Source organism: Xenopus laevis, chromosome 1S (genome assembly GCF_017654675.1).
Source record: "Xenopus laevis strain J_2021 chromosome 1S, Xenopus_laevis_v10.1, whole genome shotgun sequence".
NCBI classification, from domain to species: domain Eukaryota; kingdom Metazoa; phylum Chordata; class Amphibia; order Anura; family Pipidae; genus Xenopus; species Xenopus laevis.
The window spans coordinates 116,095,861-116,111,226 of NC_054372.1; the positions used below are offsets into that span (position 1 = coordinate 116,095,861).

Genomic DNA, 15,366 nt, shown 5'->3' on the forward strand with positions numbered 1-15,366 from the left:
AATCGAGAGTACGATTTACACCCCATATCACACACAGATAAATTGGGTTTTAATAACGTTTTTTTGATAATGTTAGAATATTGACAAGGACAAGCAAAAATTCTTAAATACTGTGTTAGGATATTAATGATTACAGCTGGATTGCTGCAACAAGAGACTGGGATATGGACATTCTGTTTATAGCACATTGAATCTATAAAGGTAGCCATGTCTGGCATTTTTGTTAAAAAAACCAAAACATTTTTGTTACATTGTTTCATTTTTAATCTTTCTTTCAATGGTATTCTCTCTATTGGCCTGTAGATGGTGTTTTGTAAAATAGTATAAAACTGTATGACCTAAAGTGATCAGTAACTTGAGAAAGGACTGCGTTTTGGCATGAAACGTTGTTGCTTGTTGGAGATCCCAGCCATGTAAACCAATAAAGGTTTTTTAAATTGATTCTACAGAAGGTGCTGTGACATCTATTGCTATGTTTTTGTTTAGAAAAACAGCATAGAAAAGTAGCTGCTTCATTAAAGGGATACTGTCATCGGAAAACATGTTTTTTTTCAAAACGCATCAGTTAATAGTGCTACTCCAGCAGAATTCTGCACTGAATCCATTTCTCAAAAGAGCAAACAGATTTTTTTATATTCAATTTTGAAATCTGACATGGGGTTAGACATTTTGTCAATTTCCCAGCTGCCCCTGGTCATGCTACTTGTGCCTGCACTTTAGGAGAGAAATGCCTTCTGGCAGGCTGCTGTTTTTCCTTCTCAATGTAAATGAATGTGTCTCAGTGGGACATGGGTTTTTACTATTGAGTGTTGTTCTTAGATCTACCAGGCAGCTGTTATTTGGTGTTAGGGAGCTGTTATCTGGTTACATTCCCATTGTTCTTTTGTTTGGCTGCTGGGGGGGGGAGGGGAGGTGGGTGATATCACTCAAACTTGCAGTACAGGAGAAAAGAGTGATTGAAGTTTATCAGAGCACAAGTCACATGACTTGGGGCAGCTGGGAAATTGACAATATGTCTAGCCCCATGTCAGATTTCAAAATTGAATATAAAAAAAATCTGTTTGCTCTTTTGAGAAATGGATTTCAGTGCAGAATTCTGCTGGAGCAGCACTATTAACTGATTCATTTTGAGAAAAAAAATTTTCCCCATGACAGTATCCCTTTAAAGAAACTTCCTTCTCTGCCTTTGTTTGCAGGCACCATCTTTAAAGGATTGATGTAATCAAGATGGATGATCCTCACGAAATGCGCATGTGCAACATTCCTGCTCATTCACCCTGCTCAGGAAAGCGCGGTCACAAAGAGGAAGATCAGCACATTATCTTATCTGAAAGACTACACACTGTGCATGTATTTGGGCCTTTGTCCTGCTACTAAAGCATAGCAAGTTTTTTTTCCCTGTACTAAGTTCTTGTGTGAAGACTGAATTTGATCTAGTAAAGGACATGGAAGTTGGACTAAAATAGAAGCACTAGAATACAGTATTTGACTAAATGTTGACAAATGCGAGGTTATGCCTTTTGGCAAAAAAAGTTATACACTAAATGGCAGTGTGTTGGCAGTTTCCTTAACTGAGAAGGATCTATGGGGTTTTTGTAGATAACAAGTTGTCTAATTCCAGGCAGTGTCATTCTGTGACTTAAACTATGAGGGTAGACTGTCAAGGTTAGGGTTGTTTACTCTAAAAAACAAAAAGATGCTTGCAAGGGGACATGATTAGACTTTACAAGTACAATAGAGGGCATTATAGACAGATAGCAAGGGTATTTTTCCCATAAAAAGGATCAGCACACCAGAGACCACCCAGTTAGACTAAAGTCACAACTTTCATTTGAAGGTGGTTTTTCACAGCGAGGACAGTGAAATTGTGGAATGCATTGCCGATGACGATGATGTGATTGGATTCTGTTATTGCCTTTAAGGGGGCTTTGGATGATTTCTTAAACAAGGATAATATCATAGACTACAATTAGGATAGCTATTGGTATATATTACGTGAATATATGGAGGGGAGTGAGTGAGTGGATGTATGTGTACTGGGGATCATTTGGAGGGGTTGAAATTGATGGACTTTTGTCTTTTTTTCAACCCCATTTAACTATTTAACGAAACACAAGTTAATTACCTCCATCACTTATAGCATCTTCCTTAAGCACCATCATTGGAGATCCACATGGAGGATTGCTTAGCGGAAGTCTTCTGCTCTTTGTGGTCTGTTTCAGCTTTCCACGCTTTTCTACCAAATGTGTAACCTGTTAATATCAAAGGTGCAATAAGCATGGAACACATGCCATCTGGATTACGGAGAGTTGGTTTAAAAGGAATGAGATTATACCCAGTTGATGCTTTGTTTTATTGCCCCATAACTATTATAAGTTTCAGACATCTGATTAGAAGCAAATTTAGTACAGTAAAGTAAATAAAATTAAGTAAAATGTATTTTTGTACATGTACTTACTGTACCTGAATTATCCCATTGACTTCTACAGAAACTCTAAATTTTTAATTGGAAAATCTTTTTCATGCAAATGTTTACTTTTTTTTCTTTAATGAATCACCACTATTCATTTTTAAAACCTATTTCTTAGGAGTACATTCACTATGGCACTGCTGTAGAAAATCATGGATAAGATTTATAACAAAAATATCCAAAACATTTTTACATTGATTTGAAGCAAAAGTTTGTTCTTGAGTGCAGTCCATATATGCATATGATAGCAAGCTTGTCATAGATGATGCTTACCGTAACCCAATGATTAATGCTGATAGCGGTTAATTTTACAAGTACAGCAGACTGGCTGTCAGAGACGTACAATCAAATCCATCTTGCTTTATAATGATTAATGCTCTGTCCGTTTCAGTAAATGAGCAAGTATAAAATATCATCTCTAAAACATTAATGAGGTTAGGCTTATACTCTTATAGTTCTACTAACAGCTGCTCAACAGGATTGAATATAAACAAAACAAAAATGATTAGTTCTTACACACGGACTGGAGATTTCAGAGACCGGTTTCTCATCATTATTCACATTAGGAATTTCTCCAGGTTCAAGGCTGTTTTCAGCAATATCAAGGTCACTGGTATCTTCTTCACTGCAATTGCTAATTGTGTCATCTTTCTCTGTACTCTCAAGCTCTGAGGCATGATAGTCTTGTACATTCTTCTCAGTCTCCTCCTGTATATATCTTCCCTCTTGCACTTTCAGGTCAGTAGAAGTGGCAAAAGTGCCAGCTAATGCATCTGAACCTGAAGAAGCCAAATTGAGGTTACTGCCACCATTTTGTTCTGCAATTACTTTCTGCTCTTGAAGACTGGATCCCATACCTGCTGAACACAAACATGAGCCTTATTAATACACATTAAAAAGATGCAGCTTGCAGCATAGCATCACAACCAGCAGCATTTTTGGAAGCCAAACCAGTCTACTGGGTTTATTTAATGTTTATATGATTTTCTAGTAGACTTATGGTATGAACCAAATTACGGAAAGATCCATTATCCAGAACTCCCCAGGTCCCGAGCATTCTGGATAACCCATACCTGTAAAGGTATAATTTAACTAAGTAAAGCACTTTTGGGGTTTTTGTTGATTGTAGATTGAGCCTGCTAAGGAAGTCATAGCTTACGATAGTTAACAGAACTGTGGCAATTAACTCAAATATGTTCCAGTTTCTAGGAAAGACCATGATGATGATGAGTATCATTCTCATAATGTATTGTGCAGGTTATGTTTGCCACTCTAAAAGTATATAGGGGGGTTCTGCAATGGTTAATTATAGTCGGAAACGTCGCCGGCATCAAAAAAATTTCGACGTCAGCGAATTTTCACAGCAAACTCGCAAATTTATTCGCCAGTGCTAATACGTGCAAATTCGCACCTGAACTATCTGGTTCACAATAATTCGGTAACACAGTTTGGAGGTGTACAGTAACTTCAATGAAGTTTGAGGTATTAAAAAAGGGTTGCTCAAGTAACCCAGACTGCTCTCATAGTAAACTCCAGAATCTGGTCTTTTTTGAGCAGAAATGTTGCTGCTGAGGAAACCTCATATATACCCAGTGATGTTATGGTGTTTGCCGACTTATTCTGTAATACAAAAGCTGTCCTTACCTCATGTAAGAGAAAAGGGAACTGAAGGAAGAGGTAAAGAAGAAGAAGAAGAAGAAGAAGAGAAGTGGACTTGGACTTGCAAATAAATCAAAAATATTTATCTAATCCCGAGAATGCAGAACTTTTTTAAATATAAACAAAATACCACAAGCATGGCTCTATTAGTTGTAGATTCTAGTGTATGACTGAACAACAGCTTTTATTCAAACACTTTCTTACATGAAGCCTGGATAGTATTCGATCCACTTTGATTCACATTCTCTGCTTTAATATTCATCATACACCCAGTAGGCTTTTCTTTCTCTTCTAGCTCCGCTTTTACTGCAGGTTTGTGATTGACCTTGAAGTCATCTGCAGCTTCAGTAACTACGATTTCTGCCCCTGCTACCACAGCTTTCTTGTCCTCCGGAGTCTTAAGCTTCTTAGAACGAGATCTAGTATGCTGAAGGCTGTAATGGAAGATACTGTTGTCAGATTAGAATGCCTGGCTTGGATAAGATAAAACTTCTTCCAATATAAATGTCTTTCACCTTAATAAACTAGCACAAAGCTGTCATTTTCGTGTTGCTGATAGTGTTTAGAATTTATTATGTCACAGATTAAACACTGATTTTGCTACTTTGTAATCCTCCATCAAAGTTCCACAAGTTTTTAAACACTACGTTAAATGACCTTTGGTTAAGTTCTTTAGGACAAAGGTTAATTTTAAATAAAGGTAAATTGCAATACTTCAAAATGTGACTTTCCCTCTTAAAAGTAGAAAAGCATTCCAAGTATTAACTGAAAATTGATACAATTTTGTTAATGGATTGTCAGATAATGAAAACGGTAGATATAGGAAGGCAATGAGAAGCATATACCCGTATGCAGACACAGAAAGCAGTGATTTTAATGCAGCATAAAAAAAGGCTTTGGTCCATCACATTTTTACGCAATATTTTTGTTCAACCCACTGAATTAAAGCTGAAAGTCTGCAGTTCAACTGCATCTAAGTTGTTTCATTTAAAATTCATTGTGGTAATGTACAGAACCAAAATTTTAAAAAAAGTTGTCTCTGTCCAAATATTTATGGACCTAACTGTACATACCATTAATAATCTTCTAGTAGTTGCCAGTAGAAAGTCTATAACCCTACTTCAATGGTTTCTGAAATGGGGTGCTACCCAGATTAAGCAAGTGAGTATACTGGAACAATTGAAGGAAGAGCATGTTTTAATATATTTAATGGTCCTTATGAGCTCAGAGGCCCATGCATAATGAACCTAACAGCAAGGATTACACTTTAGAATTCTCAAAACTTTTGCTTAGTGTATTTGTATACATGCAAACCGGTTCATAACATATTCAGTATTCAACCAGCATTCACCATTTATTCCTATGGTCAAAGCCTCAGCACCAAATAAATGTAAAAATGCAATACAGCTTCCACATACAGAACTTACCAAAAGGTTTGCTCGATGATGGGCTAGTTGGAAGGCTATATAAGGCTGTATAATAATTACAGTAGGTAAATACATACAATGGTAACATAGATGCAAACAAAAGCTGCTGAATTGAGTTGTGCAGTACCATGTCCAAAAGAATATATTTGCAAGCAGGTTGCTATTCTAAAATGTATTCCCACATGCACCAGCGAATCTATACTGGTGCAAACCAACTAGCTTGGAAAATAAATGATTATCAGTTTAAAAAGATTCCTGTATTATTGCAAAATACTGTCATTGATAAGAATCACATAAAAGGCACACCATTTTATTTTGTTTATTCAATGTTGTATGTGGGACTTTCGGGCAGAGTAAGATCCTATCCCACAAAGGCTAGAATCTAGAAAAAAGTCTCACCAACAGAAGGCTTCTTTTTAGAGGATATGGTATCCTTTTATGGATGGTGATACAAGGGTGTAAATATGCACTTAAATGTACAGAACTATGATATAAAGGAAGGAAACAGACAAAAAAATTACATCTGGAAAGCAGGTAAAATGGTTTGGGATATTTAAAAAAAAAAAAAAAAAATTAAAAAAAAAAGCTCTGTGGGGGGGTCTATGGGTGTCTTAAGGGGTTATGTAATAAAAATGCCTCCAACCTAAATCACCTACAGCAACCAATCAGCAGGTAGCATTTACAGATCACCTGTTCAATCACCTAATTGCTTGCTAAGGGTACTGCAGATGGCCAATCGATGTGCCTTTAAGTACATATGGGGGTAAATGTATGAGAAAGATGAGAGACACCTAGGGGCACATTTACTTAGCTCGAGTGAAGGAATAGAATAAAAAATACTTCGAATTTCAAATGTTTTTTTTGGCTACTTTGACCTTCGACTACGAATCGAACGATTCGAACTAAAAATCATTCGACTAATCGATAGTCAAAGTCTCTTTAAAAAAAACTTCGACCACCTACTTCGCCACCTAAAACCTACCGAGCATCAATGTTAGCCTATGAGGAAGGTCCCCATAGGCTTTCTAACAAATTTCTGATCGAAGGAAAATCGTTCGATCGATGGATGGATTAAAATCCTTCAATTGTTCGAACGATTTTTCCTATGATCGTTCCAACGAACGAATAGCGCTAAATCCTTCAACTTCGATATTCGAAGGATTTAACTTAGACGGTCAAATATTGAGGGTTAATTAACCCTCGATATTCGACCCTAAGTAAATGTGCCCCCTAGGGTAAAGCTCATAAGGAGTGGGCAGGTTAATTGGAACTGTGTTTCAAAGTTTTAGTAGGTCAGGATTTGAAATCATTTGAACTGTTTATTTTAGGTCAGGATTTCAGATAAGCCAAAAAAAAAAAACAAGAAGAAGCTATCAAAGGGGAATAGAAAAAAAAAAAAGATATAACATATAACTGAATATTAGGATGTTTGAAATGTAGCTTATGCTTTAAAATGAATGCAGTAAAAAATTATGTTTTCATCCCAGCTGAGGGTTGTAACTTCAGAGGAACAGAGAGGGTTTTATGAACATTACATATACTAATATTATTGACTAATAACAGGGTCAAACCTCTTGACAGGTCCTTTCCTCCTCCGACTTCGCTTCATTTTCCAGGCTATTACTTCTTGTGTTGGTCCAGTTGTTGGTTTTGTATGATCAATTGTGCAGATATCCTTCCCTTGTTTCCATAGCTGATATCTACTTTTCTGAAACATCTTGACAAATATATCCATAGAGATTTTAACCATGTCATTGCTGCAAGAACACTGTAACCACAAAAAAAAGAAAAAAAGTGTTTTTTCGCTTTATTTCTCAAACCTAGATAGTCTTTGGACTGCAGTTAAACTCCTTATTTAAACCATGTGTACAATTCAAAAAAGTTACCAAAACACGTAACTCCTTTGCCAATTAAATTGTGCAAGCTAAATCATTCTATATACTATACATGTATCTCGCAATATGCGGTATACGCTATAGTGTGCCCTTGTGGGAAGATCTATGTTGGAGAGACGATACAGAAGGTGAAGTCGCGTATCTCTCAACATAGATCTACAATTAATACAGGGTACATGACACTACCACTCTCCAAACACTTTAAAGAAAAAGGTCATAGAGTAGAACAGTTGAGATTCATGATACTGGAGACAGTGCCTCCATTAAAGAGAGGTGGGGATCGAGAGTTGAAACTAAAACAGAGAGAGGTGTGGTGGATAAGGAAATTCATTACATCCATATGGATTAAATAAGGACTATAATCTGTACTTATCTTTATAAGAGAATATCTCATTGTTTCCATTGGAAGATATACTATCTGTTGTTTTATACATGTTACAAGTGTATTTGTTTATTCTATACAGCAAGTGTGGTAACGGCCCCTGTAAGTGGCATATGGAAAGAATCAATAGGTCACTTTGATGGATTTTAAAACCTGTATAGACTAACTTGATTTTAGAAACCATTGTTCACATGGCTTGAGAAAGAGCTGAAATCGGCTTGAAACATCGCTGCAAAATGTGCACATATATGGTGATGTATATGCTTTTTTTTCACTATAATATAACTTTTTGCATACAATCGTGAATGCTGTCCGTTTTTGTATTATATAGAGATTTAACTATATTGGAGAAATGGGCAGCAAATTAACAAATTAGGTTTATGCGGATATATGAAGGGTTATACACTTTGGTAGAAACACCATAAATCCTAGTTATACACTAAATAGTAGTGGGTTGGAGGATTCCATGATTGGGAAGGATTTGGGGACTTTTGAGGGTAATTTACTGTACAACTCTATGCAGTGTCTGTCACTGGCTAAAGAGTGAATAAAGCATTGTTTTGCATTAAAAAGGGCATTAACTCGAGGGACAAAGGCATAATTTTCCCTCTTTATTGATCCCTGGAAGGGCCTTACCTTAAGCATACAGTACAGTTTTGGGCTCAAGTCCTTAAAAAGGATATTCATGAGCTGAAAAGACTGCAGAGACATGCAACTAAACTCTTAAATTGACCTGTAGATTTATACTACGAGAAAAGGCTTTCAAAGATGGTGTTTTCTCAGGAGAATAGAGATTACTTTTTACAAGTACATTAGAGGAAATTATAGACAGGGGGATCTCTAGTAACACAGAAAAGATGAAACAATAAGGCCACAAACTTTCATTTGAAGCCGAAAAATGGTAGTTCTTGGTGAGGACAGTGAAGTGGTGGAATACCCTATAGGGTGATGTTGCAATAGCAGCTTATATAAATGCTTTTGATGACTTCTTGGACTTAATGTCCAAGGCTATGTGGACCTAAACATTTACACATCAAATTAAATCTCTCCAAATGGTACCTATTGATAAACTTTCAAATATATATTTACTTACCTTTACAAAACTATCAGTATAGATCTGCCTTCAAAGATGTAAAGTAGCTTTGAGCTAAAGCCTCAAATATAGACAGGCAAAGTAACAATGTGACAACTCACAAAGGCAGTGTAACTGTAACACAGCATTGTATACTACTCTACCTAATCAAATAACTTTGTTGAGGTAGAGTGGTATGCAATGAATGAATTCATGAGTAGTTTACACAAATTGGTTTCATAATATACTACTATTATTGGACCCAATGACCTTAGTCATGTCTTAAGCCACAGAAAAGTATCTGAGAGATTTTTTCTTTTTATTAAATGGCATAGCACATAAAAACATATATACTGTATCTAACAAATACTCACCGCCAAAATATAGTCACAAAAATAGGTGCTAGACTGATATAATCACACTGCTTTTAAGTTTTCACTACAATCACTACAATTTTAATTTAGGATTTTATGATATGTATGGAGGTTTCTGATAATTGCCATGCTAAATTACTAATATTTAATCTAATGAAAAATTCTGCCTATTGATGGTATCATGAAACTTTTCCTGCAAGACTGCATAATCCTAACACCCTCTAGTAGTCATTTCTTCTTTATGGCTATTAAGAGTAATTAAAACTTTTAATTGCTAAAACCCAAAACTTTAATCAGCAAGAGAAAAATAATTGAACAAACCAACTGAATTCAGCATTTTCATTGTTTCTGCAACTTTTCATCTAGACTCACATCAGCTTTTCAATAGCACTCATTTTCAATTCTGTTATAGTGCATAAAAAGGTTTAATTTGTTGTCATGACAACTTTAGCAACATCCACAATTCCTTGTTGTAAGCCTGTTAAATAAATTATATTTGGAGAATTCTACTATTAATGAGTGCATGTGTGTGTGGTGCATGTCCCTGTGCATGTAAACAAATAATTAATCACAAAATGTAGCCATAACCTTTTTATAGACAAAGCAGCCCATGTTTTTGCTGCCATATTTTGATCATCTTGAACTGCTGTGCACAGTTGTACAAAAGGGCTTTTAACATTATTATTGGACACTGAAATAAATCTGGGTAGAGATGATAAGAGCTATGGCTATGATTTTAGGTTCAGAATTTTCATTATTTATCACATGGAAGAAATATTCTGTCGTTTTCACAAACTGTAAAATCTGGTTGGCTGAGATACAGAATGTATTTGTTCAAAAAGTCATCCTAATGGCACAATCAGTTTTGTTTGCTTGTTTTTTTTAAAGCTTAACTGAGCCCAGAAAGAAAATAACTGACAATATATTGTTTTCAGATTCACCTTGTAAAAACCCCTTTAGGGGGCTTTAGTGGTAGAGGCTGCTTGTCCTTTATTATATTATTCATTAATGAGTTATATTCCAATGTCAGACCATGCCTTGAAGACAGATTATTTTTCTTACAACAATTTACCAGGCAGCATGATCTAGTGCAGCCTAAGAAAAGGCAGACATGAAGCAAAAATGACCAGCACCTAAAATCTGGCTAGGAAGAGTAATACACTGTACTGTACCTCTATATGCATTTTGCTATGCGAAAGGACAATTAACTGCAACAGAAAGGCCAACTTTTTACATTTTTAGAACCTCAAACTGAAGCAAGATGTAAGGAATACATCAAGATTTTAGATATACAATCACAAAGTTATAGTGTGAAAAAGTCCAGCATCTGGAGCAAAAAATTGTATTACTTCTTTCTAATTCATACTGAGGGACAGAGCATTGCAACGACAATGATATGTAGCATCAAGTTATCATGTATATTTTTTCTTATAGTTGTAAAAAAGTTCAGTGTCTCAACCCCATTTAGAATGCCCTCATTATGAACTTATAATAACGTAAGAACAAGAAGTTGATCACCTGTATTGCCAAATAATATAAAAAAAAATAATAAAATGCACAAAGTTTGCCCAAGTGCAGTTATCCATGGCAGCCAGGATCTGCTTTTAAACAGATCCTGTGCGATCTGCCGATTGATTGCTATTAGTGGTTAGACCTGTAGCAAACTTTGCACCTTTATTACATAACCCCTTCGATGCTAGAATTAAAAAAAAATCATCACATATCATGCACGGAATTTACTTCAATCAAATGGGTATTATGTGTCATATTAAAGGTGGCAATACACTGCTAGACCCTCTATGGTATTTGACAAATCAACCAACACAGAGAAAAACAGAAGTATACCATGCCAATCTAACAGGACTGCAGGATGCTCTATCAAAACTAGGTGACTTACTGCCCAAGGTGGTCAGAAAATTATGATCGGAACTGGCCACTATAAGCTTGGCCAGCATAAGTACTGAATGTCCGTTTTTAACATTTTTAGAACAGTGTAAAATGTTGCGTTGCGTAAAAATATTCTTTACAGTTATGGGTGGTAGTGTAGGATTCAATTCCATTTCATCCACACACATTTTATCTCCACATTGAACCATGGTACAAGTATATAGACACTAGTATCTGTGCTTTTTAGCATTTAAATGCAACTTAGTGCTGTGTACCTTGTGAAGTAGTAAAAGATACAATGGTTATGATATATTATACAGAAATGCTCAGACATGCATTTTTTCCACACTTGGCAAAATTACCCCAGCTCAGTAACCCATAGCAACCATTTAGCAGTTCTCTAATCTATCTACTACAGCAAAGCCATCAGCCAAGATCCATTCAGACTGATCTAAGTGCATCTTGGCCACAGCTACTCCACCCCAGTCATCTCCTGTTTTGCCCAGGCAACGCCCCAACATGCTCCATGCATCGCCTGCTTTTGAGGATTCTAGTGACACTTCAATTTATTTGAATAGCAGGGGTAAGTACATTTTCAGGTGACAGTGAGTGACTGGACTGCTTCTGCAGGTGAAAGGGGGTAAATCACAGCGACTCCTAAAAATGCAGGTAAGTAGACATGTCTGAAACAGGGGTTCTTACAAAAACCTCTAATGCAAATATGTGTGTATATGTATGTATATATATATATATATATATATATATATATATATATATATATATATATATATATATAATCTCAAGGGCCCAAGGGGGGCCGAAACGTTGGGAAATACGAGTGATGATTTATTAAAATTTATTGAAACACAATTGGAGTGCTGGTCCAATCTGAACTATATATATATATCTAACTATATCTAACTATATCTAACTATATCTAACTATATCTAACTATATTATATCTAACTATATCTAACTATATCTAACTATATCTAACTATATCTAACTATATCTAACTATATCTAACTATATCTAACTATATCTAACTATATCTAACTATATCTAACTATATCTAACTATATCTCTCTCTCTCTCTCTCTCTCTCTCTCTCTCTCTCTCTCTCTCTCTCTCTCTCTCTCTCTCTCTCTCTCTCTCTCTCTCTCTCTCTCTCTCTCTCTCTCTCTCTCTCTCTCTCTCTCTCTCTCTCTCTCTCTCTCTCTCTCTCTCTCTCTCTCTCTCTCTCTCTCTCTCTCTCTCTCTCTCTCTCTCTCTCTCTCTATATATATATATATATATATACACACACACACATACAAGGAACCTATTATCCAAAATGGTCAGGACCTGGGGCTTTCCGGACAGATAAGGGATCTTTCCATAATTTGGGCCATACCTTAAACAGACATTACATAAACCCAACTGGATTGCTTTGCCTCCAATAATTATTCATAATGGTTTAGTTGGGATCAAGTACAAGGTACTGTTTTATTAAGTTGACTTCAATGTAGTCTTTAAGTTACTGGGAGACAGACCGGCAACATACTGGACATACATGATAGGGGAATAAATATCAAGCTGTGAAATTTAGAATTAAAATTTACCACACGTATTGACTTTGACTCAGCATTAAACTACGTAAAGGCTGCTTCTGCTTTTTTCCTGATATTTTGCTGCATTTGTCACTTTACTTCTTAAGAGTTTCCAATTGTGGCTACCCCATCCTCTTCTTTTGCATATTCACATTACATACCTACCAACATTTTGGAAATAAAAAGAGGGACAAAAAAGTTGGCGCACGCAACGCTGTGAAATTTTACCCCCTAATTACCATGTTCATTTTACAAAATTTGCCAGGCTATGAAAGTTTGAACATATTTCTGTGTTTTTTTCCAGTTATTACAGTTTTGCTAATGAAGGTGAATTGCCCTTTAAGATGTGATTCTAACTTTTCCCAAGGGACCTGTTATCTTATATTGTTACAATTACTTATTTGCTTATCTCAAAATTGTTACAAAAGTAACTTATCTTCTGCTGTGGCTGTTCTGGGCTCTCTGCCAAAAGCCAATTAAGTGAGAAACTTTGTATCTTTTTCTGGCTGTTCAGTGCAGAGAAAAATGGGACTTTCCAGTACAAACGAGGGACTGACTGCGAGTTGAGCTGTCAAAAGAGGGACGGTCCTTCTAAAAACAGGACAATTGGGAGGTAGGACATTACCTATCCCTTCCACTCTCTTGTTCAGCCAGAACGCCCTTTCCTCACCAATGTTCAGTCTGTGATTGGGTCTGTTTCATGTTTAAGTGGATGGAGGACATGCACACTGTCCTATAATTAGGAAAGGTCAAGATCGGCTTTGTACACAGCAATATTCCACGTTTTCCAGTTGAGTCCAGCCTTATTATTTTAGTCCTCTGTAATATTAATAGGTCTTTAAAATGATAGCATTTAATGATAACACAAAAAGCTGCATAATACAAGTCATTTTTTAAATGAAATATAAAATCCAATTTCTATTTTTTTTATTAAAGCATTCATATCTGTTGTAAGATCATTTAAAAAATCTCAGCTGTCAAATATCTGCCCCCCCTTGATGCCTTATTAAGTAATACTTTCACTTTCCATTCAGCACTTCCCAGATGACACTGCTCTCCCCACATTCCCCCGTTCTCTTTACCATTTAATTGTGTAACCAGTGCATGGGGATGGACATCGGGTCCCCCATTCTGGTGCACAAACAAGATTCTGAGATGATACAAGGCTTGTCTTAATAACAGTGTCCACAAAATGACTCCTGCCTGCTTTCTATAATTATGAATTCCCAGACTGAAGGAGACAAGATTCAAATAATTTATATAGTGTAATTAAAGTTCATTTTGCTTGACTAATGTGATAAAATAGGATTTTGAATATTTTTTTTGGGTGACGGGTCCCCTTTAAGAATAGGTAGGTAATAAAAACTCAGTATTCCGTTATAAAAATTCTGTTGCATTAAACAAACTTCATAATTATCGGAGCAAGCAGAATGTGTTTTAACAATTATGCCTTCGAAGAAGCAGTCCAATAATACCAAAAACAGATCATTTAAAAATAAGCATATATATTTTACTAGCATTTTACAGATATTAGTCTTATCTATTCCTAAAGGCCCTTTTAAGCAACAGTTCAAAATAAATTGTTTGAAATTCAGTCTGGTGTAGCTCTAACAGCACTTTACGTTCTACCACCATATGAAATCTTGATTGAGAAAGCAAACAAAAGTCTTTTATTTTACGTGGACTTGCAGTGAAGCATTTTAAACTTCTCCTTGAAATGTCTTTATGCTCCCAACAGCCCTTTTTATTCCTAACAGCTAAGCACATGGCCCAGTGAACATACAGTTTCTCAGCCATAGACAGTAGAATGCCCCGCTTAATTACCCAGTGCAAAGCCTCCCACAGTACATTATTAAAAAGCTGCATTATTACAAAGACTGTGCTCAAAACAGCATTAAACACACACAAAACAACTTAAGGGCAGTTACCAAAATATAGGAGAAAAAAATAACTAGGAATAAGACTATGCATAAGGAGGCAGGAGATCTAGACTAAGATCTAGTATATAACATTCCAACAACAACATACTATACAATGTACTATAGCTAGTGCTACAATACTGAAAGCCATGCATTAAAAAAAAAACAAAACACGTATCATATATACACACACACACACACACACACACACACACACGCATATACATATTAATAAATAACTGCATAACTAATACAATTATGGAAATAATGGAATTAAACACTGCTCTCTATCATAAAAATTATTAAAATAATTGTATGTTACCACTATGGAGGCCCTAGCCTCATACCCTCCAGTCTGACACTGTTCCATTTTAGTATATGTTAGTAAATCCGCACCAAGAGAGAGGGGTAGGGAAAGAATACAGAAGTATTTAAATGATACATACAGTTCTAAATACAAAATATAAATTCAGGAAAGAAAACCAGCCAAGTTATTTAACAGTAGACTGCCTAGTATTCAATAAACAGGGCTTGTGCTAAACATACTTTTTGCCTATTGTTTTGATCACAAAAACAAATTATGGATTTTGTTATTCCTTGAGCTAAATCTGTTGAAGTTGCAGCTACTACATGAGACATTAGATCAGCAGTATATACTATAGGAAAACCCCTATGTGTATCACCAATAATAA

At 35.8% G+C, this 15,366-nt stretch overlaps 1 protein-coding gene across 8 annotated transcripts in view; it reads right to left on the minus strand.

Moving 5' to 3' along the window:
* Positions 1-15,366, minus strand: part of kdm4c.S (lysine (K)-specific demethylase 4C S homeolog) — a 121,001-nt gene that overhangs the window by 42,176 nt on the left and 63,459 nt on the right. For 5 of the 8 annotated variants that reach the window (XM_041580115.1, XM_041580117.1, XM_041580118.1 and 2 more), the window contains 4 exons: positions 7,128-7,324; positions 4,334-4,578; positions 2,987-3,330; positions 2,126-2,252 (listed from right to left, as the gene is read on the minus strand). In XM_041580115.1, the coding sequence (XP_041436049.1) occupies positions 2,126-2,252; positions 2,987-3,330; positions 4,334-4,578; positions 7,128-7,324 (913 nt within the window). The remainder of the gene's footprint in view (positions 1-2,125; positions 2,253-2,986; positions 3,331-4,333; positions 4,579-7,127; positions 7,325-15,366) is intronic. The other 3 variants (XM_041580116.1, XM_018243809.2, XM_018243810.2) reach the window with 3 other exon arrangements.